This window comes from Typopeltis vanoorti, chromosome 9 (genome assembly GCF_054136105.1).
Source record: "Typopeltis vanoorti isolate ZY-2024b chromosome 9, IOZ_Tvanoo_1.0, whole genome shotgun sequence".
Taxonomy (NCBI): domain Eukaryota; kingdom Metazoa; phylum Arthropoda; class Arachnida; order Uropygi; family Thelyphonidae; genus Typopeltis; species Typopeltis vanoorti.
This window is the reverse complement of record NC_143557.1, coordinates 3496118-3521765: the sequence shown is the minus strand read 5'-3', so window position 1 is coordinate 3521765 and position 25648 is coordinate 3496118. Positions and strand designations below refer to the sequence as shown.

The following is a 25648-nucleotide window of genomic DNA, read 5'->3' as shown; positions in this document are numbered from 1 at the left end:
TTACACAGAACTGATAATAAACTAATTGGTCTATAATTTTTGGCTTTTTTATCTCCTTTTTTTATAAATTATTTTTAATATTGTATTATTCCAGATTGTGGGTATTTTCCCTTGATCAGTACATAAGTTGATAAAGGTTTGTGAGATGTTTCATTAATTCTTCACCAGCAATCTTTATTAACTCAATTTGGATTTCATCCTATCCTGGAGGTTTTCCATTTTTCATTTGATATATAACTTCATGTACTTCTTTATAGGTTATTGGTAGTTTCAATTTATTTTCAATATTGGAGTTACTTCTATTATTCTGTATGGTTTTATCTGATTCATCTTTATAAAGTTCTTTGTAAAATTCTTCCAGTCTTTTGATAATTCCTTTTGGATTTCTTGTTACTATGCTATTCTTTTCTTTTATTGCTACTAAGTGTTTGTTTCCAATCATCAGGCTTCTTCTTAGAATTTTCATATTTTTGTTATTTTCTATTATTTGTTTGATTTTCTTGTATTATAAACTCTGATTTCATGCCTTACTCTTTTCCTTATAGTTTTGCATAATTCTGAGTATTGTATTTTTGAAGTAGAGTTTTTATCTTGTTTCATATCTTTTCTTTTTTCATCATGTTTATGATTTGTTGTGAAAATTTATTTTCTTTATTCTTTGCTGATGTAAAACAGGCAAAACACCTGCTCCTAATGTCCTTGATCATACTCTCCTTATACACTTTCCAGGGATGTCCCCTTGTACTACTCCCTTACTGCATTCTATGACAAATTTCTTCCGTTAACCTAGTAATAACCCTTTACAAACTTAGATATCTCAATGATATCCCCCTCTCGTCCTCCTATTCAGAAGGCTTTACAAACTGCATTCTCTCAATCTGCCTTCATATCCCACATCTCAAAGACAAATTACCACCTTAGTCAGTCTTCTCTAGACACCTTCCAATATATATACTTCATTACCATGAAAAACATGAACCAAATTGTGCACAATACAAGGCCTGACCAAGGCCTTACACACTGGAAACAAAACCTTTTTGCATGTAAAATTCTCTACAACATTGCCATAATCTGATGTGATTATGGCAATGTTGAAACATGAACCAAATTGTGCACAATACAAGGCCTGACCAAGGCCTTACACACTGGAAACAAAACCTTTTTGCATGTAAAATTCTCTACAACATTGCCATAATCTGATGTGATGCCCTCACAACTTGTGTAATGGATCTTTGAACTTCAGATCTTTGTCTACCACCTTTCCAAGGTCTTTTGTCTCTTGATTCCTCCAAAATTTCCCCACCAAGTGTATATTTTGCATTCCGTCATTGTCTACCATACTTCAGGACTTTACACATTGCAACATTGAATTGACAGTTCCATACAATTGCCCACTCATACAATCTATTTAAGTTCTCCTGTAAGACTACAATATCTGCTTGATATTGTAGTCACTCTCTCCAGTTTTGCATCATCTATAAACAGTTGTATGTTACCAGTTAAATCCCATCCCAATATTAATCTGCACATTAAATAACCATGTTCCCAAGATGCTCCCATAAACAACTTGCTGATTCCTACCTTGATACCATGACCCAGTTGCTTAATCAACTGACTAATGTAATATCCAGTCCATTCAGCTTTAGTTTAGTTACCAACTTATGGTGTGGCAGCCTATCAAAAGTCTTTGCAAAATCTAAGTATATCATTTGTATACATCTTCTTTGTCCAGTACATTCATCACCTTGTTATAGTACATTAACAAGTAAAACATGACCTCCCTTTAACAAACTCCTGCTGACAAGCACAAAGAATACCACTATTATCAAATTATCAACCCACTTTCACATCCTATCTTTCCCCAGCCTCTCCAATACCTTAAGTACAACTCCAGATATACAGATCGGCCTAAAATTTGTAACCTTAGCCTTAATACCTTGTGAAGTGGAAAAATTTGCCTTCCTTCCTTCTACTCCTTTGGGACTTGTGCTGTTGCAAGACTTGTTAAACAGGTAGGCCAAAGCTGATGCTAACTCCTTGCAGTATTTCCTTAAGAAACATGGTGATATATCAAGTCCTACTGCCTTATTGATGTCTAGTTTACTTAATCCCTCACATGTCTCTTGCTCACTCTCCATTAAGTCTTCTCTCAATATATTCCTTGCACTTGAGCTTCTGATTTCATACTGAGGATGAAACAACCTGTGAACTGTTCACTGAATACCTTGACTGTTTCCTCTGAATACCAATCTCCCACTTTCATCCATTATAAAAATTATGGAAACAACCACCTTCAGTTTAATAACTTCAGTTTAATATAAACCAAAATAAGCACTCGACGTTTTGGCCCTCATAATTAAGGTTAGCACATTAACCTCACATTAAGGTTTTGGCCCTCATATCTAGAGTATATCATTTTTTATATACACATATGTAAAAAAGAAACAACCTACATTACAATCTACACAGTATGCTAAAATTACATTCATTTAGTCAACCATTAAAACTACTGGTCTGACCTTTGGTGAAAAAAAAATCCAAGCTAGAGTCCTGTTATTATTATTATTATCTATTTGGTTAAAAATCATTAATAGATATATTAAGCTAGAGAGCAACATGCTCTCACTCATAATGGCTATAGCAAAAATACTATCAATAAAGTCCAACTTCATAAAAAAAAAATATATATATATAATATAGATTACAGTAGAACCATTGCATCCCATACATCAGTGTTTCTCAAAGTTTGGTACGCATACCCCCCCGGGGTACGCGAAAGGTCTTCGGGGGGGGGGGGTACGTGGCAATTTTCAGCTATGCATCATTAACGCATGGAATCATTATATTTCTCAACAAACAGTGCAATTAGAGACTGGGATAAAAATGGCACTAACTAATGAATCATATCTCCTCTCCAACAGAAACTGCTGTATAGACTCAAGCAAAACCATATGTTGCCAGTGCAGCATGTGGTTTTGCTTGACACCACTCCATCGTGAACGTGTTAAAACTAAATATATAGTGAATGTGTTTCATATATTATGGAATTCAGTTGAAGAGAATTAGCATTTCAACAGTTGAATTGAAATGCTAATTTGTCTTTGGTCCATGCGATCTTTTGTTAATACTGCATCAATCATATGCACTTCTTCATAGCTGCTCTACATATCTCAAGTTGTGTAAATCACTGGTAATTTTTGTTTGAAATAATGGGAAAGAAGATGAAGCTATTTGGGTAGATGACTTTGACTCTGCACACGAGGAAATTGTTCTCGATGCCTAAAGTAGCGATAGGGAGTAAGAGCTTCTTGGTAAGTCACACCATTTGCATTTTTTTTCCTGAAAACTTTAGTTCTGAAAATCCCGCATATATTTTGCACCACGATTTTTTAGCTTTAATTTTGGGAAAAAAGTGCAAATTATATTCAAGTAAATACGGTGATTTTTTTTAGCTTTCAAATTCTTAAGTATGGATCATTGAATTTATAAAACCCTCAAAAGAGAGCAATATAGCAAATACAAGTAGCGATAAGCAACAAGAAAACGTTGATATTGCATCTGGATCAAATGAAATAGATAAGGGTGTGTCATCTGACATCTCTAGAGAACCAACTAGGAAGAAGATGAAAAATCTTCGTAAGTATGATATGAATTACTGTACTTGAAATGTGGATTTTCATGGATGGGAAATGAAGAGGAACTTATTCCAAATTTTGTTCTATTAAAAATAAATCATATTTTTTGTTTACATGAACATATAAATTCAAATAACAGACATTTACAATGAAATATACTTTATTTATTTATTATTTGATAAGGGGGTGCTTGGTAATAATGAAAATTTAAGAAGGGGTATGCAGATATCTGAAGTTTGAGAAACACTGACATACATTAAAGGGTTATCAGAAAAAATAAATAGAATTCTATACTGTTATAATCTTAATGCTACTTTTAAATCACCTGTAAATTAAAAAACATATGCAACTCCTCTAAGGATCCTCTTCCCTCCCATTGGCCCTCCCTGGAGTATACTGTATCCATTGCCCCTGTAATTTACTTTATATTGGTGAAACTGGATGTACAATTCCTTTTTGTAAAAAAAAGAACACAAGCAACATATTAAATTTAACAATTTTGGTGAAGCAGGAGTCTCAGATTACACTCTTAACATCCTACACCAAATTGATTGGAAAAATACCTGCTCTTTACATCATACAAAAACCTGGTATGAATACAAATTTAAAGAAGCCTGTGAAATATTGATCAACCATCCTAACTTAACAATAATGGCGACATAAAAATCCCAAGAATTTGGATGGCACACATTCAGCCCACTTAAGTTCTTCAAGTTTTCCAGCAAATCCTTACTTTAGGACTCTAAGCAATAATTTCAGCTTTTATTGGGAATACCTGGAAGAACAGTGTAATAACATAGATGAATTATTTAAAAAAGAAAACACAGAGAAAGCCTATAAAGAAATTAACAAACTGACTTTCAAATTTAATAAGAACAGCAAAAACAATGCCATCAAAGATGAAAATGGAAAATTACTAATAGAATCTGAGGATATATTAATGGAATGGAAGAATTATGTTGAAAATCTCTATAATGGCGACAAACTTGATGTTGATATCAGCATAGAAAATCAAAATGAAATAATCTAGGACCTCCAATAATGCGAGAAGAATTTGATAAAGCACTGTCTGAAATGAGTAAGGGAAAAAGTCCAGGTGTAGAATTCCTGTAGAACTGCTACAAAATCTAGGTGATTTGACAAAAACCTTACTCTATCAATTAATAGCCCAAATCTATGATAGAGGAGAAATACTAAAGGAGTTTATGAAATCAACCACAATACCAATACCAAAAAATAATAATGCAAACAAATGCAGCAGCCAATTTAGAACAATAGCTTTAATCCCACATGTTAGCAAAATTCTGCTAAAAATTATTCAAAATAGAATTTATTCAAAAATAGATTGTCTATTGGACGAAGACTAATTTGGATTCAGAAAGAATAAAGGAACAAGAGAGGCAATACTCTGTTTAAGAACAATAATAGAGAGAAGATTAGACCTTAGTCAAAATACTTACATTTGCTTCCTTGATTTAAAGAAAGCGTTTGATAAAGTAAACCAGCAAATACTCCTAAATTGTCTAACTAATATTGGCATAGATTTGAGGGATAGGAAAATAATTTATCAAATTATTTCCATTCAGGAAACTAAAGATAAAATAAATAGTGGCATAAAGATAAATGGTGAGCAAGTCATGTGTATAAGATTTGCTGATGACATAGCCCTTGTAGCAGAAAACAGAAGAACGTTAAAAACAATGCTGGAATTACTAAATAATAACCTTGAAAAATATAAAATGAAAATCAACACAGATAAGACTAAAATAATTGTTACAGGCAAAATCCCTATCAATACAGAGCATATAGACATCAGTGGGGAACAAATAAAACAAGTTGAAAAGCTTTAAATATTTAGGTAGCCTAATAACAGAAGATGGCAGAACAAGAGAAGACATAAGATCAAGAATAAACAATGCAAAAGCCCAATTCTCTAAGACGAAAAGCATTTTAACAGGAAACCTCAACCTACAATTGAAAAAAAAATTAGTAAAGACGTTGATATGGAGCATTGCACTGTATGGATGTGAAACCAGGATTCTAGGCAGAGAAGATGTAAGAAGATTGGAGGCTTTTGAAATGTTGTGCTGGCATCGCATGAACAAAATAAAATGGACAGAAAAAAAATCAAATCAACACGTCCTGAGAGAGATAAACGAAACAAGAACTGTAATAAAATCGATCAAAATTAGAAGGGATAGTTGATTTAGACATATACTTCGACATGATGGACTTGTGAAAAGAATAACTGAAGGCAAAATAGAGGGGAAAAGCTTTCTTGACCAAGTCAAAGACAGCACAGGTTTGAGGAGTTACCAGGAGGTTAAGAAGAAAGCCAATGACAGAGCGGAATGGAGGAAATTGCTGCTAAGCTACCAGTCCCAAGACTGATGCAACTGATGATGATGATATGAGGAATTATGTGAGAACATGTTGCTGTCTAGTTTAATATATCTCTTAATGATTTTTAACCACATAGATAATAATAATAACAAGACTCTAGCTTTGACATAGTAAGTTTTTTCCACCAGAGATCAGGTCACTAGTTTTAACTGTTGAGCAGATTAATATAACTTAGCATATCATGTAGATTGTAATGTAGATAGTTTCTTTGTATATATGTGTATACTTCAGATGATGATCTTAATGTTAAGGTTTTAACGTTGAGTGATTATTTTGGTTTATATTAAACTACAAGTTTTATTTTAACATGGCAGTTGCTTCCATAGTTTTTATAATGAATGCTAATCACTGTGTACTATGAAGGAAAGGACTTTCATCCATTAACATCATCTTTCATAATCATTCTTCTTTCTACTTCCTACATAATAAAAAAACTCTGAAGATATTTTTCTTGGCCTGCTTTGCTTATTTATGCTGTTACTGCAATTTTGGTGTCCTTACCAACTGAGTCACTCCTGGCCTGCTCTTTATACTCTTCATGCAACTGAATATTGCCATAATTCATCTTGTGCTGCCTCCAAAATGCCTTCTTCTTCTTCCAGATTTTATGCTTAATCCCCTCATTCATCCATTTAACACCTACCGTATTCAGCTTACTAACCTTTGGAATACATTCACACATTGATGCTGTGAAGTATTCCATCATTTCCAAACAACATTTATATACTTTGCATTCAACTCTTTGTTCCATGCTATAGCTCCAAGCTGCCTCCTTAACCTGTTATAGTCACCAGCCTTGTAATTCTATATATATATATATTCTTTCCTCACAGAAGTCTTCATATGGCTAGCCATGACCCAGATAATCACTCCCACACCCACTTTTTCTAACACTATAATACATTTATTTCGTGATTTGCAAATTCCCTGGTTTATCAGTTCTTTTTTTTGTGAGTGGGAAACACCAACAATGGGATGTTAGTGTAAAACCTCACTCGCAATTAAATCCTATAATGAAATGAACAAATCCTAAACTCTCGATTCCCACATGCTTTCCTTTGCATACTGCTGAAGATAGTTGTCTCTCAAAAACTCAAATTCATTTTCCTTATTCTGAAATGTCTTTATTCCAATTACATGTATTGCCGTCATTAAAATCGCCCATAATAACCATCCTTCCCTTGTGCACTAACCCAAATTGTTTCTACACTGCATTGTCATCTCCCTCCACTTTCCCTAGCCTATAGCAACATCCAACTAAATATCTCTTCATGGCAACCTCTACCTCACACCGTCACCACTATTTTCCACTTTTATGTGAATACAATTCCAGTAGTCATGAGCAGCACTCCCCTACCTTCTATCCTTTCTCTCCCTGCAAGAAACACTGTACCCTTCCATTTCTATTCTCATCAGGATATTATCTTCATTCAACCATGTTTCACTTATTCCACTGATTTTGGAGCGACCAAACTCAATCATTTAAAACATTTCATCTTCCTTATTTCTGCTACTCTTGGTATTTGTAAATAAACAAGGCAGTTCACTTTTAGGTCTATAACTGGTCCTACCCAAGCCACTTGTAACCTTTATCATTCCTTACCATACATACATGGGTGGTCTGAAAATTTCTCGGCCTCGACCATAGATGTCAACACTATCGGCACTATTTTTTATTTTATAAGTTAGTACATCTGTCATAAGCATCCATGTGAAATTACAAGTCATTCTATCAAGTAGTTTGTTTTATACAGCTGTCTGAAGCAGAAGTGTTGTCTGTATCCCTTGAAATGGATAAAATTGAGTATTGTGCGGTTAAAAAGTTCTTTGTAAAAGAAGATTTAACACTAAAAGAAATTCATTCATGGAAGTTTATGGGCACTGTTCTTCGTTTTCGACAATTGATAAATGGACTGCAGAGTTTAAACGTGGCCGTACCAGCCTTGAAGATGATCCACGTGAAGGACGTCCAAAAAATGTAACAACACCAGAAATCATTGATCAAGTGCACTTTATGAGTATTGGATGACTGGTGAGTCAAAGTGCATGAAATTGCTGAGGCTACAGGCATTTCAAAAGAATGTGTAGGATATATTTTGCATGAAGAATTGCAAATGAAAAAGCTTTACGCAAGATGGGTGCCGTGCTTACTCGCAGCAGATCAAAAATGCACTCGCATGAAAATCTCTGAGTAGTGCTTGGAGCGTTTTAACAAGAATAAAACTGATTTTGTGCATTGATTTATTACTGTGGATGAGACTTGGATTCACCAGTACACACCAGAATCCAACAGCAGGTCAAAACAGTGGACAGAAGGCTGTTAGCATCAAAGAAGACAAAGGCAGTTCCATCAGCAGGAAAGGTCATGGCATTGGTGTTTTGGGATGCTAAAGGCATTTTGTTTATTAATTTTCTTGAAATGGGTAAAACATAACTGGGGAATATTATTCTGATCTTTTAACCAGATTAGACGAAAAAATTCATGAGAAAAGACCCAGTTTGCAGAATAAAAAAATCATCTTTCATCAGAACAATGCACCTGCCCACAAATGTGTTTTGTCAATGGGAAAATTAAGGGATCTGCACTATGAATTGTTGGAACATCAACCCTGTTCCCCAAATTTGGCTCCCCCAACTTCTATTTCTTCCCAAAACTAAAACTCTTCCTCACTGGTCAGCGTTTTTCTTTGAATCAAGAGGGATTGCAGCTGTAGAGGAGTACTTTGCAGATCTTACTGAGAACCACTACAGGGATGGGGTAATGGTGCTGGAACATCACTGGAATAAATGTATTAGTCTTAAGGGAGATTGTGTTGAAAAATAAAAAAAAAATTTTAATTATAAATTCTTTTTTTTCATTGTTAGGCCGAGAACTTTTGAGGTCATCTTCGTATTTTCTCAGTTTCAACTACCCCTCACATCTCAATCCATTCATTTCTATACTGATTATCCCCATATATGCTTTCACTACTACTACGTCTGGCATCCACTCTCCCTATGCTATGTCTCCCTGTCTACCCTTGTTTCCCCCCCCCCCCCCCCCCCATTTCCCTGTTCATCATGTGCATTTCCGTTCTCTCTTCATATCTCGCACTACTATTTCCATTATAAGCACCTAAGTCTCTTCCATTCCACTCTCCTGATCTTTCACTTCATGATTAGCATTAGTTTTAGTTATTTTGCTGTTCCTGCCATCCATGAAAGTTTATTTGAAAACTTATAGGACATTTTGTACTGTGAGTAGGCTAAACATCTACTTTTTTTTATCAACTTTATGTATATATATTTTTTTCTATTTTTTATTTTTTTTTCCCAATTTATTTTTACATAGTCTGAAAACCCTGATCTCTAGACACCAAACATAGAACTTTTTCAACCAACTTCAGGTCTCCAATAAGTGGGGCAATGGTCTGACACCAGGCAATTAAATTCATCTCCCACCTAAAGCCAATAACAAACATCCATGCCTATGGCAGGAATCAAGCCCACAGCCTGTTGGTTGAAGAGTGCATATACTAACCACTCGACCAACTAGGTCGATAATATATATATATATATATGGAGATCAGAAGTAGAAAAGTATATCAAGTTACTGGGGAAACAATAAAAAAATTTTTGCAATGAGAAAAATATTTTTGCAAAAAAAAAATAATAATAATAATAACAAATATTTCTTTTAGCAGTTATTGCCATGAATAAAATGAACATATATTGAACTTTTTTTCGTTGTTTAATTATGCATTATTTGACCAAGATAAGATTAAAAACTAACTTCATAAATACAATAAGTGAATGCTTATGCAGTAATGCTAATTATATTGTAGACTGTGGCCAAAATATTATGCTCATACTAAATAGAAACTGACATTAACAGTAAATCAATGTTTTTTTATATACACCTTGTGTAATGGAATTACCATACATTCTTTCCATTCCTGCAGAATCTTCCCTGTTCTGAGACTCATAATAAACACTCTGGTCAAAGGAATAACCAGTTCAGCTGAACACTCTTTTAGCACACATTCTAATATCCCATCAGTCCCTATTGCTGAATTCTTATTCAGTTTGTGTAACAGCACTAATACCTTGTCCTCATACACCTGAGTTTCTTCATCCAGTGAAGAGGTGGCTTCACTGGTGGATGTCTCAAAAAAATGTATACACACTTTGAATGATCATAAAGTTGGTATTTATTATAATATAGTTAACTTTCACATTGTAAAGTACACTACATAAATGTACTTTTCATCCCCCAACGTCTGTATTCAAACTGATGACTGTCCTGATCCAGGCACTGTTGATAATGTGCAGCAGTGGAATTGCAAACACTAAGAATCATTTTGTCTTGTAACTGGGCACATTCTCTTTCGATTGCTGCTTTCAAATCGTTGACTGTTGCCAGTTTTGAAGTGTAAACTTTATCCTTGATAAATCCCCATAAGAAGAAGTCCATTGGCACGATGTCTGGTGAATGCGTGGGGGAGGGGGGATATTTTACAGAACCTCTTCTTCCGATCCATCTGTTGGGTAGAGTCTCATCAAGATAGGCCCTCACATCTCAATGGTAATGTGAGGGTGCCCCATCTTGTTGAAAATAAAAGTCCTCTTGAATATGTGGCATGCAGCAAGTTCAAGTAATTGGCACCAGTTACAATACCATTGAAAAAGAATAGTCCAATTAATCCGTGTGCTGATAAGCCACACCACGCCGTCACTCCTGGTAAATTTACATGATGTTCCTCCATAACATGCGCGGATTCTCAGGTGCCCAGTAAGTGCAATTGTGCTGGTTAATTGACCCATTTAATTTAAATGTGGCATCATCACTCCACACAATTCGTCTTGGAAATTGTGCATCCTCTTCACATTTTTCCAAGTACCACTCACAAAACTGCATTCTCCTATCCAGATCATCTTCGTTGAGAGCGTGTACTCTTCTTGGGATGTAACTTTTCCAATGACTGTGCTTCAACATGCGATGGACACTTGATTTTGAAACTCCTATCTCACGAGATGCTTGTTGCACAGATTTTCTTGAACTTTGACGATACGTTTCAATCAACTTTTCTTCTGTTGCGGGCCTCGTAGCTGTTCATGGTCTTCCTGAACGGTGCTTATGGACATTTCGAACAGTTCCATCTTCTTCAAATTTATCTCTAATTCGAGTGATAGTAAGTCTCGTAGGTGGATCTCGTTGAAATTTTCTTCTAAACTGTCTTTGCACTTCCAGCGAAAATTAAGTGAGTTATCAGCTGTTGAAGTGTGTATACATTTTTTGAGACGCCCTGTATATATTACTCCCACATACAAAGATGCCAAAGTGCCTATAGAAATAAATGCTCTGTATGTGCAGGGGTTAGGAACAGAGTACTCTGTTGATATTCTTCTGAAACTGCTGGAGATTGTAGTCCTTTGGAAATGCTATACAAGGGGATCTGTTCTACAGAATTTAGTTACATGAAATGAAAGATGACTAGCAAATTTGGTGAGTATGCTCCTCAACTGTAAGGGATGTTGTGCAGCTATTGCTTGAGTTCCTGTAGATCTGGGAGAAATAGGAGGCATAATTGATGCTAGTTCTGCTATACAATGGCCATGTAAATCTGCAGAAACTGATCATCTATGAGAAAGTGACTGAAGAGGGTCTGTAAGAGATGTGTCATTAATCAACTGAATTGCCATTTTCTGGACAGCATCAAGAATCTTTAGGGGAGTTTTAAGTGCATCACCCAAAACATGAGAGCAGCATTCCAAGGTTGGCCAGATTTGGAATTTATACAGATTTAGTAACGGGTAAGAAGAGAGATACCATCTTGAGTGGAAAAGAATGCCAAGTTTTTTTGGAAGCTGATGATGTTATAGAAGTGATATGATTATGCCAGGGAACGTTTGGAGTAAGAATCAGTCCAAGAATGGGATTGGTCTTGACTGTTGAACTAATCATTATTAAAAGTAAATGGAGAAGATCTGAGGTTCTTTTTACAGATGATCTTGAAGCTTGAGACGTTTGAGCACTGCAAAGCTTGTTATATGAGTAGAGTATGATATCATCAGCAAAACTATGAATAGCATTTGCAGTCAAAGAGAACAGGTCATTTATATAAATCAGGAAGAATATGGATGAAATGACAGTCTTAATGGACACTTGCATTAACAGGACAATCTGAAGAGAAAATACCATCTGCCATTATGCATAGGAATTGATCTGAGAGAAAACTGACAATTCAGTTACACAAGGATAAAGACAATCCATATAATGGTCATTTTTTGAGAGGCACTCAATTCCAGATCCTATCAAAAGGTTTGGAGATGTCAAGAGCAACAGCACAGGTTTCTCAAAACCATTCCATGGAACAAGTCTGGAGGTGCATGATGTAGAACAGCAGATCTCCTGTGGATCTAGATAGCGAAATCCATACTGGTGGTCACTGATTAGGTTGCAGTTTTCCAAGTGTTAAAGAAGTTGACTATTGATAATCTTTTCCATTACTCTGGACAAAATTGAGCTGAGAGTAATAGTTGGTAGCTTCATTGTAGACATTTGTTACCATTTTTTGGAGAACCTTGCTGTGTATGGGCTTGCTTCCATGCTATAAGGTAGATGCCAGCTGAGTACAGTGTAGTTTTGAGATGATGAAGAGAAGTTAGTTCAGAAGCTCATCTCTTGAACACAATAGGTGGGATTCCATCATGACCAACTGCCTTTGTGGCATCTAAGTTTTTTGAGATTCTTTTGATGCCTTTCTGGCTGAAAGTCACAGAGGCATGGGATGCAATGTTCTAGACAAACAAGAAGGTAGTTGCCATGATCATCTATGGAGGAGTTGGAAAAGAAGAATGAATCCAGGATATCAGCCTTGTCTTTAGGTAGTGACACAATGCTACCATTAGGGTGAGAAAGAGGAAGTAGCAGAGTTGGACAAAATTTGTGACCAGAATGCATGACTGATAGTTGCACAAGCAGAGTTTTGTACATTTATCCTAGTTGAAGTTAGCTTTAGCCCTTTTAATAATGGTTTCACAAGTACTCTGGACATCCAAGTAGGCTGTAAAGGAAGCAATAGTTTGGTCTCAAGATCAAATATAATCTTGTGATAGGTTGTTTGCTTTTCTTTGACCACCTTGGCACACTCCTTGGAGAACATAGGTTGGGAATTTTGAACAGAAAGAAGACTGAATGCTTCTATTATTCCAGTTGGGATTATTTCTGTGACAAGATCATGAGTATCTGCATCTAATGAATGAAAACGGTAGTCTGGATGAAAAGAAGGAGTAGATGTGAGATAAGTCCATGCTTTTTATATAATGAAACCTGTGGTGAATTCATCACTAAAAACACACATACTAACCACAGTAATGACTATTTAATTCGTAAATATTTCATCCCAACTATCTTGGGACATCATTAGTACAGTAGTTCAAACAATACTAGGAATAACATACAGTTAGGGCACATGATTACAATGGAATTTCAATATGCGTGCAGTAAGATGTTATAGAAGTAAATTAAATATAACTGGGGAAAAAAAAAAAAAAAAAAAAAAAAAAAAAATATATATATATATATATATATATATATAAAGATTATTTTACACAATTTTGTATGACAATTTCCCATACTTTAGGAATAGTAAGAACGTCATTGCGGTTTAAATTTGGTCTGTGTAGTAGGGCTTCAGCACTTTCTTTATATAAACATTCATATTTATATAAAGATCTGTGTAAAAGTTTCGACTTCTCCCAATGGATCCTATGGTTTGGATTTTCAACTCCGTGTTGGGAGAGACCAGATTTCTGTGGTTTGAAAAGACGAATGTGGTCTTGATGTTCCGAGATACGTTTCTGATCAGACCTACCTGTCTGACCCAAGTAAGACAATTTGCAGGAGCATGGGATCTCATAAACGCCAGGTAACATCAGAGGTGAGAGTTGGTCCTTAGGAGAAGGTAACAAGTTATAGATTTGGTCGATAGGTTTGTAAGTAGTGGCAAAATTGTATTTCTTCATAATTTTTGAAAGATGTTCGGCGATGCCTTTGACATAAGGTATGGGAATCTTATGGACTTCTTCTTGTCTGGCTTAATGTGTGGGAAGGTGACTGTTGATTTTTTGAGTTGTTTTAAGATTATATCCATTTAGTATGGCTGTATTTTTGATTATTTCTAGTTCTTGGTTTAGGGAATCTTCAGAGGAGCAGAATTTGTGTACTCTGGAAACTAGTGATTTAATGATGCCAAATTTCTGAGATGGACGATGAGTGGAAGAATTGTGAATGTAGCGACCTGAAAATGTAGGCTTGCGATAGACAGACGTGGCGATGGAACCGTCTTCTTTTCTTTTAATGTGTAAATCCAGAAAGGAGATACTCTGTGGAGATTCTTTTTCTAGTGTAAAGTTGATGCGAGGGTGAAGAAGGTTTATTTTATCTAGAAACAGTTGTAATTCCTGTTCGGGATGATCCCAGACTGCAAATACGTTGTTGACATATCGTAACCAAATTTTTGGTTTGGGTTCAAAAGTGAATATTTTTTCTTCAAGGTGTTCTAGAAATAGGATTGCTAAGTTTGGTGATAAAGGAGATCCCATTGCTGTTCCTTCTTCTTGTTTGTAAATTTGACCTTTCCAGGTGAAGTAACCGGATGTAATAACAAATTTGAATAATTCTACTGTTTCTTTGTGGGGAATGTTCTTAAAGAGGGAGACAATGTCGAAGCTAATTAACAAGTCAGTTTTTAATAGTTGAATGTCTTTTATTTTTGCATGAAACTCTGTGGAATTTTTGATTGAAGAGGCTGAGTGGCCTATGTGAGGATGGAGAAGGTTAGATAAGAATCTTGATAACTTGTAAGTTGGACTGCTAATAGAATCTGCGATGGACCTGAGAGGAACATTAATTTTGTGAAGCTTAGAATGGTATGTCTTGAGTTTTTTAATTGTTTCTTCATCTAAGGAGGAGGTTTCATCAAGTAACTTGTTTAATTTCCTGAGTTGACGTTTTGTAGGATCATAATCCAGTTTGGCGTAAGTATTACGATCTTAGGGTAATAAATTCATTTTTCGGTCATATGAATTGGTATCAACAACCACAGTGGTATTTCCTTTGTCAGCTCTGGTAATGATTATATTTATATTATGTTTTAAGGATGTAAGAGCTTTCGATTCTGATGGTGGGATATTTAAGTCCGAAGGTTTGGCATCGTAAATTACTTTTGCTACCTCAAAACGAAGTCTTTTGGCTTCAGAACTGGAAAGATGGCAGATGTTTCTCTCTTTGTTATGTATGAAATCTAAATACGGGAAACATTTGGGTGAAATCGCAAATTTATGACCTCTTGCTAGAACATTTAATTTGTCTGTTGTTAGTGGACGGTTAGATAAATTGACTACCCATTTTTTCCATTGGTAATTTGTTAGTGATCTATAACTTGTTACCTTCTCCTAAGCACAAACTCTCACCTCTGATGTTACCTGGCGTTTATGAGATCCCATGCTCCTGCAAATTGTCTTATTTGGGTCAGACAGGTAGGTCTGTTCAGAAACGCATCTCGGAACATCAAGACCACATTCGTCTTTTCAAACCACAGAAATCTGGTCTCTCCCAACACAGAGTTGAAAATCCAAACCATAGGATCCATTGGGAGAAGTCGAAACTTTTACACAAATCTTTATATAAATATGAACTTTCTTTTTTGCTTCAGCACTTTCTTTATATAAATATAAAGAAAGTGCTGAAGCCCTACTACACAGACCAAATTTAAACCGCAACGAGGTTCTTACTATTCCTAAAGTATTGGAAATTGTCATACAAAATTGTGTAAAATAATCTTTATATATATATATTGTATTGAGTTGAATGACTTAAACCGAAAGTTAGGTAAAAAAAAGGGGGGTTTAATAGTAAAACACGACTAGTTTCAGCTTATAAAGCCTTCATCAGGTGACATTATAAAAGAAAAGAAAAAACTAAATACTGAAGGTTAAAAAAACTGAACAACATAGAGCGTCTCTATACATAATTAGCATGAAAACGTTGTAGTTGTATTTAAAGCTGTTCTTTTGTTTGTTGCATTGTTGGGAGAGTGTGTGCTTGCAGCATCACGTGAACGCCAGTACATGATTACAGCTGAATGACTATCTGGGAGGTTGTAGCTCAAGTTATTATTTAGATGTTCAGGGTTGAGGATGATTTTCCTAGATTCTACGATTTTTCTCTCCAATTCATCATGGCAACGAAAGCTGTTGGTAGATCTTGGGTTTTCATCATTAGGATTAGCCGAGAAAAGGATATGGCTTGATAAGGCACTGGCTCACTGTCTCTTGTAAGCAATGTCACTCATGTGTTCCTCCATATGTTATTCAATAGATTTGTCCGTCTGGCCAAAATAAGGAATATCACAATCACGCCATATTTTGTACACATCAGGATATTTAAGATGATGATGACAAGGTTTAGGGTGGCTTATTAAGGAGCAGATTTTTGAAAGTGGAGTGAACAAAGTTCTGATATTGTATTTTCTTAGAACCTTGTCTAATTTTTGTGAAACTGAACTTATGTAAGGAATAGATATATTGCTTTTAAATGTATTTATTTCTTCTGTGTGATGATTCAGAGGATTAAGAAGGAATTTTTCAATAATTCTTTCAGAATATCCATTAAGTAAGAAAGTAGTTTTGAGATAGTTGAGTCATCATTTCATTTGTGTCATCAAGAAGAGAGCGAGCTCTATGTCTCAAGGTACAAATTATTCCATGATTTTGGGCAGGAAAGTGATGGGATTGACTATGAAGATATCTGTTGGTATGTGTAGGCTTTCTATACATCAAAATTTTAAGTTTACCAGAAGAGCGGGTCAGTTTTACATCTAGAAAAGGCAGGGAACTATCAGTTTCAAGCTTGGCTGTGAACTTTATACTTGGATGTCGACTATTGAGATGTTCCAGGAAATCCATTAGGGAATCATATCCATGGCTCCGAATGAGGAAAATGTCATCCACATAATGTTTCCAAACTTTAGGTGTTAAAGTAAAGGAAGAGATAGCCTTGGCTTCAAAATCCTCCAAGTAAATATTTGCAAGAACAGGAGATAAAGGATTACCCATTGCCAGACCATGATTTCGCTTGTATATAGTATCTTGAAATCTAAAGTAACCGGACTTGATGCAATGGGTAAGTAAGGCCAACATTTTTTTGGATAACTTGTCTTTGAGTAATGTTATGACTTTGTCTATTGGGATATTAGTGAACAAGGAAATTATGTTGAAGCTAGCCATGATTTCATCTTCGTTAACTGTCACATCCTTAATGTATGAAATAAAGTCCGCTGTGTTATTGATAAAGGATGGAGACTTGTCTGAAAAACATTTCAGGTATTTTGCAAGATGTTTAGAAAGTCTGTACGTTGGAGAGTCAATACCTTCCACAATGAGACATAGTGGGGTGTTTTCTTTATGGATTTTTGGAACTCCATATATGCGTGGAATAAGAGGATGGAGAGAACGTAGAGACAGGCGAACGTTTCGAGACAGTTCAGTGGTAGTTTTTAATAAGTTGTTGGTACGATTTTGAAGTTCTCGAGTTGGATCTCTCTCAAGTATTGAGTTGGTATCACTTGGTAGTAATTCAAGCATCTTATTTTGGTAATCTTCAGAGTTGAGGATAGCTATTGCATTGCCTTTGTCTGCGGGAAGAATAATTATATTTCTGTTATTTTTTAACCTCTTAATTGCTTTGCGTTCTTTCAAAGAAATGTTATCTGCAGGTGGTTTTGCATTATTGATAATAGAGATGGATTCAATACGCAGAGGTTTTGCATCTTATGAAGGGAGGAATGAAGTAGCTTTTTCTATTTTCGTAAGGAGTGATTCTTTTGGGATAAATTTTGGAGAAGGATATCTTAAATATCCTGGTGTGTACAAAATATGGCGTGATTGTGATATTCCTTATTTTGACCAGATGGACAAATCTATTGAATTACATATGGAGGAACACATGAGGGACATTGCTTACAAAAGACAGTGAGCCAGTGCCTTATCAAGCCATATCCTTTTCTCAGCTGATCCTAATGATGAAGACCCAAGTCATACAGGCCGCTGGGACAGATCTACCAACATCTTTTGTTGCCCTGATGAATTGGAGAGAAAAATCGTAGAATCTAGGGAAATCATCCTGAACCCTAAACATCTAAATAATAACTTGAGCTACAACCTCCCAGATAGTCATTCAGCTGTAATTATGTACTGGCGTTCACGTGATGCTGCAAGCACGCACTCTCCCAACAATGCAACAAATGAAAGAACAGCTTTAAATACAACTGAAGAAAACAATCTTGAGGTGTTCAGTGATCAATTTATACAGGTGTCTCATCCTGATTAGGGCAGAATCACAAGGAACTTAAGTGTAACAACATAGGAGGGAATGGCTTAATTGTGAATAAGCAGGAGATGTTTGAGGAAATAAATAACCTTGATGTCAATAAGGCAATATGATTTAATGACGCATCACCATGCATCTTAAGGGAACTGACAGTAGCATTGGCATGATTGTTTAATAATAGTCTTACAACAGCACAGGTTTCAAGAGAATGGAAAGAAGGTAAAATTATTTCTCTGCTTAAAGGTTGTGGGCTGTGCTACAAATTGCTGGCCAATCTGTATATCTGGGAGAGATTGGTGAGAAGCAGTTTACATAAATGGGTTGATAACAGTAGTATTCTATGTGGTTATCAGCATGGGTTTGTTAAACGGAGATCATGTTTTACTAACTTATGTACTATAATAAGGTGACAAATACCTTGGACAGGAGAGATGCATATACAGTGGTGTACTTGGATTTTCGCAAAAGTTTTTGATAGACTGACACATGACAAGTTCTTAAAGAAATTGAAACAGATGGGATTGGATAACAAACTTCCGAGTTGGATCAGTGACTGGCTGTCAGATAGGTATCAGAAATTGTACATTGGAGTGCAGTATCCCACGAGAGCAAAGTCACTAGTGGTGTGCCACAGGTATCAGTTTTGGGACCATTGTTCAATTTGTATGTTAATTATATTGGGATGGGTTTAACTGGTGATATGCAGCTGTTTGCAGATGATGCAGAATTGTAGAGAGCAATGCAGAGTCAAGCAGTCATTTCACTGTTGCAAAGTGTAAGGTTTTGAAATTTGGTAAGCAACAATGGGGGGTGCAAAGTATACACTTGGTGGGGAAACTTTAAAGTAGGTAGAGGAGATGAGAGATCTTGGAGTGGTGGTGGACAAGTACCTGAAATTCAGGGGCCACATTGCACAAGTTGTGAAGATGTCACATTGGATAATGGCAATGATACAGAGAATCCTAACATGCAGAAATCAAGAGGTTATAATGCCACTGTTTAAGGCTTTGATCAGGCCTCATATGGATTATTTTGCACAGATTTGGTCACCAGGTCTTCATAGTTGTGAGGATATGTTAGAAAGGGTCCAGAGAAGATTCACAAAGGTGGTCAGTGGTGTTTGGAATGTGGAGTACGAGGACAGATTGAGAGAATGTAAATTGCAAAGTCTCGTGAATAGGAGAACGGGGGCAGGTATGATTGAGACATAAACTAGTCAGGGGTTGTTATCAGGTTGACATAGAAGAAATTTTTCATAGAATGGGAGAGGGGAGGGCTGTGAGGAGAAGGTTCATTGCATAAAGAGTGGTTGGTATGTGTGGAATGCATTGCCTGAGTGTGTTATGAATGTAGACACATTGAATCAGTTTAAGGAACGGTTGGATGAGCATTGTGTTCAATAGTGTGTACCTCCCATGATAAATCACTGACTCTGTGGAGGTCAGATGTTAATAATAATAATAATTTTATTTTTTAAGAAATAAAAGTATATTAAATATAGTAACTTTAATCGATACATTAGCAACGTAACTTTGCCATCATTCGGCATCACAAAAACAGTGATATGTGCATGAAGTCACCAATGAAATGTGGCTTAAGAAGGCAACTAAAGTCAGGTCTACAGTCCCAAATGGTGCCCCCTAGTGGGCTAGATTGGGTGACTTGGCTGTTGGACTAGAGATCTGAGGATGCGTTCATGCCAAATTTGGAGCAGGCTCAGGCATCCAAATTTGTTGATGTTTCGGAAATTTTTCAGGGCTGAGGCAGATTTGAGGAATATCCTCTTAGGTTTGTATTTGCTGCAGTGTAGTAGAACGGCATTTGTTTAGTGTATCCTGTGGTGGTTGTCCAGAGTGTTGTCATCAAGTCCTGAGTAACTGTAATGATAGAACTGGATGTAGTCCTTGTGTTCAGAAATTCTGATATTGGCAGTTTGGCCCTCTTTCTTGTTTGGCCATAGTAGGACAGTGTGCAACTCAAATGGGCATGGTGGACACCTTGTAGGTCTAGTGAATGCAACTGATCTTTGGTGGAGTGGATAAAGGATGCCAATTTTTATGTGGTCTGTAAGTGGTTGTAAGATTGTATTTCCTTAGAATTTTTGTCAATTTTTCAGATGTGCCTGGATTTATGGAATTGTAATAGATCTTGGGTAATTATGTTCCGAAGGGGGAAGGGGTTTGTGGTCAGGGCTTCAATATTTTTTGAGGATTGTAGCCAATCCCCAAAAAATCCACCTCCACATCACCCCATTGAAAAACAGGCACCTGTGAGATTCATTGCACTTGTGGTATTTGTTATGTAGGCCAGCAGGAAGGTTGGGAGAGATCTGCATGTCTGAACACAAAAGATGTCAAAAAAAGAAGAGAGGATAAATCAGGCCTGGCATTTCACGCAACCACTACTGCCATCAAGTACTCTGGCAACAAACAAAAATGTCATATATCGATAACTGTTTCACAAGAAAATTTAAAGAAATCTTACAATGCTTAGGATTCCTACACAATGCAATAAAAATCAAACTTAATTTTATGTCAAGTATGGTCTGCTTTCATCAAAAATGTAACTACCACAGACCTAGGGTATAGCACGCATGATACCACAGAACATGATAACAACAACCAGCAACGTTAAGGGGATAAAAATCCCTTATTGTTTTTCAGCCAGTAAGCGAAACTAAGATTGAAGACTAAAAAACAATAAGGGATTTTTATCTCCTTAACTTATCAACCTCGCCAGAAAAAAATAGCCGTTTGGCTTTTCACCTTAACAACCAGCAACGTTCCACCATGCATACAGTAATGGATTTATCATTTTTATTCTGGTTTATCAATTATTCAACAGTTGTGAAGTTATCAAAAACATCTAATATGTGTAAAACCTTTATGTACCCCTGATGATTTTTTGTGTGTCGTAAGTCTTACGACACACAAAACTTGTGAGGTTTTAATTGCTTATTTTTAATAAACTTCTTATTTATATTACAATGTGGTCTCAGTACCAAAAACTTTCCACAGAACTGCTTAACCACAGAAACCTATGTGTACATCAAGAGTTTAAGACTTTTTCTTCCAAGGTCCCCATGAAGAAGGCAATATGGTTTGTATGAGGTCTAAGGTAATTTTAAGTGGGACATTAGTGAATATAGAGGAGACGGAGACATCAAAACTGTCCATTATGTCTGTGTATATTTGTAAGTCGGTGAATCAGTGGCATCAACAATATGATGTAATGGCACATTTTTTTTTTTATGGATTTTTGTTAGTACATATATCTGGGGGAGGGGTCTAAAGTTATACAGTTTTAATTTGTTTGTGACTACCACCACAGGGTAAGAGGTAACTTTTTTAAGGAGTTAGGGTGTTCTGATCTGCGTATTGTTGGAATCATTGTCTATAGGAAAGTTGGTACACAGGTAAGCTTGTCTCTTTCTTCTAGATTGTTCTACCTATCTTCCTATACACAATGATTTTGCCACTGGGTTCACCACTTTCTCTACCCCTGACCAACTTCATTTCTACCTATGTCCAGTTCCACCATTACAGTCACTCAGGACTTGCTGACAATGTTTCGGACACCCACCACAGGACACACTTGAAGAAGGCCAGTCTGTTATGCTACAGCAAATACAAATCTGAGATGCTATTCCTTGAATCTGCCTCAGCCCTGAAAAATTTCTGAAAACTCGACAAATTTGGGTGAATGAGACTGCTCCAAATTTGGGAAGAACTCATCCTCAGATCTTCAGCCCAGTTTCCAAGATCACCCAATCTAGCCCACTATGTGGCATAATTTAGGACTCTAGGCCTGATAGTGACATTGCTGAAATATAGAAAAGTATTAATTAAAGTTACTATAATTAATATTTTAGTATATGTTATTTCCCAAAAAATAATAGTTATTATCTATCTTATTAACACTGTGCAATAAGCCAAAAAGGAACTTATGCTATGGAGAGTGATATTTTTACTAAAAAGAAGCAGCAAAGACAAAAGCATTGATGAGTGTACATTTGATGAGGATGAAGAATAAACACACTTTAACATTTGTGTGAAATAATTTCTTTATTATTATAATTTTCTTGATTTTAAAGGTTATGTTTTCATTTCTTTGAATAAATAAATCAATCAATGTTTAAGCATAAACTGCCATTTTTTGACCTTTATTTAATATTAACAGTATTATGGTCATATTTCATTGTTGGAAATGTAACCTCTGTTTTAACATTAAGTCTGTAGAAATAAATTCCAGCTTTACAAGTTTTTGCTTAACAAGCTTACACTAGGAATGAATTAACTCATAAAGTCATGAACGACCTGTATTAACTTTTGGAACAACATATGATTTTTTTTTTATTATTATATTTACATAATCATGCTTCACATTAAAATCAAGAAGAATTAAAATATTAAAATAAATATTTTGCAATAATTTCTAGAGGAATTTTGATATCATGGAAATTCGCTGTGTAAAGAATATCAGTGATCGATCAAAGCATATCCTTGCAGTTTGCTTCTCAAGATCTTCATCTGAAAATAATCCATTGAAATTAGCTTTCAGATCAGACAAAGAACTAGAAGAATGGGTAAGTATATGTTAAAAGTCTATATATGCACACTTTTTGTTGTTGTTTTTTTGTTCCTCTAGGTACTTCTTTTTGCTAGATTTTACTTCATTTTGTTATCTAGCAAAACCTTTTGCTAGATAACAAAATTTTTCACAATTAGCTATTTGTGACCATCTTGTACATTATTGTCGATTCTTAGACATTGCAAGATGAACTGTGAAGCAGCAACAAAATTAAGTCTCATCCATGGTGTATATGTTCCTGTTCTCATGGTACCACTTGTCAGTCTTAATGAACAGCTTCTTTTTATTCTTGAGGAACAGTTAAGAAACTAACAAACACAAACTGGTTAGCCTTAATATATCATTTTTTTTTTATTTCTCTTCATTTCATGTTAAAAACATAGTTGAATATAATTCAGTCTTTTATGTCAATTTTAATACTGCAGAAATAATTATTAGTTATAGTACATTATGTTAACTTTTAACAGTACTGATTTGCAACACCATAATAATTTATTAAGCTGGCAGCATTTTAATAATGTTAACAGCTATTGACAAAAGACACATTTGCAGAGAATACAAGGTGTGACAATCTAATTCCTGATATGCACATGTAAAAGCCTATGTTTGGAACTACATTAGTGGCTACTGTTGCCTTTGAAGTAGGCTCCTTGTGCACTTTACACCCTGGGGCATGCCACTAATGACTTTCTTCTTCTGGGATATCACTTCCCTATATACACCTGCTGATCCCCATCAAACAGCCAATCTCCAATCCAATGCACTAATTTATTATCCAATCCCATCTGTTTCAATTTAATTACTAGTTGGTCATGTGGTAATCTGTCAAAAGCCTTTGCAAAGTCTAAATATATGACTGTACGAGATGTGACAATTTATTTATTTATTCATATGGAGCCTCCTCTCCTTTCTCCCCCATCCCCATTGGGGCGAGTTAAGCCCCCTCGTGGGGGGTTAAGTATTTATGGCTGCAGATCCGTGTGTGTTCACAGGGCCGGTTTGCCTGCTTGCAGGAATGAAAAACCCAGATAAACTGGGGGGGAAAACTCTGGATGTGAGATTGTTTCTGCTGTCCAATCCCAAGACTGGCTAACTTGGCTAATCGAACCCAGGACACTCCTTCCCCAGGCATATGGTTGTGAAGCACAAAGCCACTAGGCTAACCACTCGGACGTGACAATTTAATTCCTGGAATTCACCTGAAAAAAAAAAAAAACCTACATTCGAAACTATACATTAGTAGCTACTGTCACTTTGAAGTAGTCCCTTGTGCATTTATGCACTAGTTTAGATAGTTCCTGTTTTTTTGGAAACAGGCCTGGAACTCTTTTCCAGAATGAGTTTCTTTATCACATTATGCTAGATATCAGCGATGTCAGAAAATCTTTTTCCTTTTAGCGCAGTCTTTAATTTTGGAAACAGCCAGAAATCACAGGGAGTTAATTCGGGTGAATAATTATTATTATTATTGTTCAGGGCAACTCCAAGGAGTCAACAGACTCATCGAGGGAGGCCCTAACATCATGTCAAGAACAACTATTCGACATTGACACAGTATCTATCATACCTTGCCTTGAACTCATTCACGGTCGTAGCACCCACAACAGACTCTGGAAGCTTATTCCACTCATTCACCACTCTCCAAGTAAAAAACCTAGCTCTAACTCCCTTATCAACCACGCTCTTGCCCAGCTTCCATGCATGGCCCCTAGTCCTCCCACCACCAGTCATATTTTCAAAAATATCTTCTGGATCAATCTTATAGAAACTCTTCAGTAATTTGAATGTCTCAATCATATCACCCCTCCTTCGCCTTTCGTCCAATCTCTGCAACCCACAAATCTTCAACCTATTCTCATAAGGTTCATTCCACAGACCTTCTATCATCTTGGTCACTCGTCTCTGGATCCTCTCCACTTCCTCCGCATCATGAAGAAACCCTGGTGCCCATAACTGGACACAGTAGTCCAGATGGGGTCTTATCAAGGCTCGATACAGAGGAAGAACAACTTGTTTGTCTCTGCATGTTAAAGTATTTTTCAGAGGCTAAATGATTTGATGAGCTGATTTAGTCACTTTTGCAGTGTGCCCCCCTAAACTTCAATTCCCTATCCACCAACACTCCCAAATCCCTGGCCTCATCAATAAGCAGGATGATCTAATTCGGTAATTAATTTTTTGGCCAGAAACTCTCTCCTGATGAGTGCACTGTGGCTTAGTGCATTGTCATAATGGATGATCTATTTTTCTGGTCACAATTCAGGTCTTTTATTCCGACAGACTCTCGTAATCTTTTCGGCATCTCTAAATAGCATTGCTGGTTGACCATTTGTCTCTGTTCAAGGAATTCATAGTGGACTAGTCCCTTGTGATCAAAGAAACACACCATGGTCTTGAAACTGTGAAAGTGGCATGCATGCTTTTTTCGGACGTGGCGAACTCAGGGGTTTTCCCACCACATGCTCTGGCATTTTGTTTCGGGATCATACTGCGGTTCATACCAAGTTATGTCACCGTAATTACTCTCGGAAACATGTGCTTATTTGCAGAAAAATCAGTTGCAACTTGAACCCACCACTGCTTCTGTTTGTCCATCAAGATCTGAGACATAAACTTCACAGAAATCTTTTGCATATCCAATTCTCCA

At 36.1% G+C, this 25648-nt stretch overlaps 1 protein-coding gene across 2 annotated transcripts in view; it reads left to right on the top strand.

The window, feature by feature from the left end:
* Positions 1-25648, top strand: part of Pex23 (tectonin beta-propeller repeat-containing peroxin 23) — a 693418-nt gene that overhangs the window by 322792 nt on the left and 344978 nt on the right. For both annotated transcript variants that reach the window (XM_090398408.1, XM_090398409.1), the window contains exon 12: positions 22850-22996. In XM_090398408.1, coding sequence (XP_090254534.1) covers positions 22850-22996 — 147 coding nt within the window. The remainder of the gene's footprint in view (positions 1-22849; positions 22997-25648) is intronic.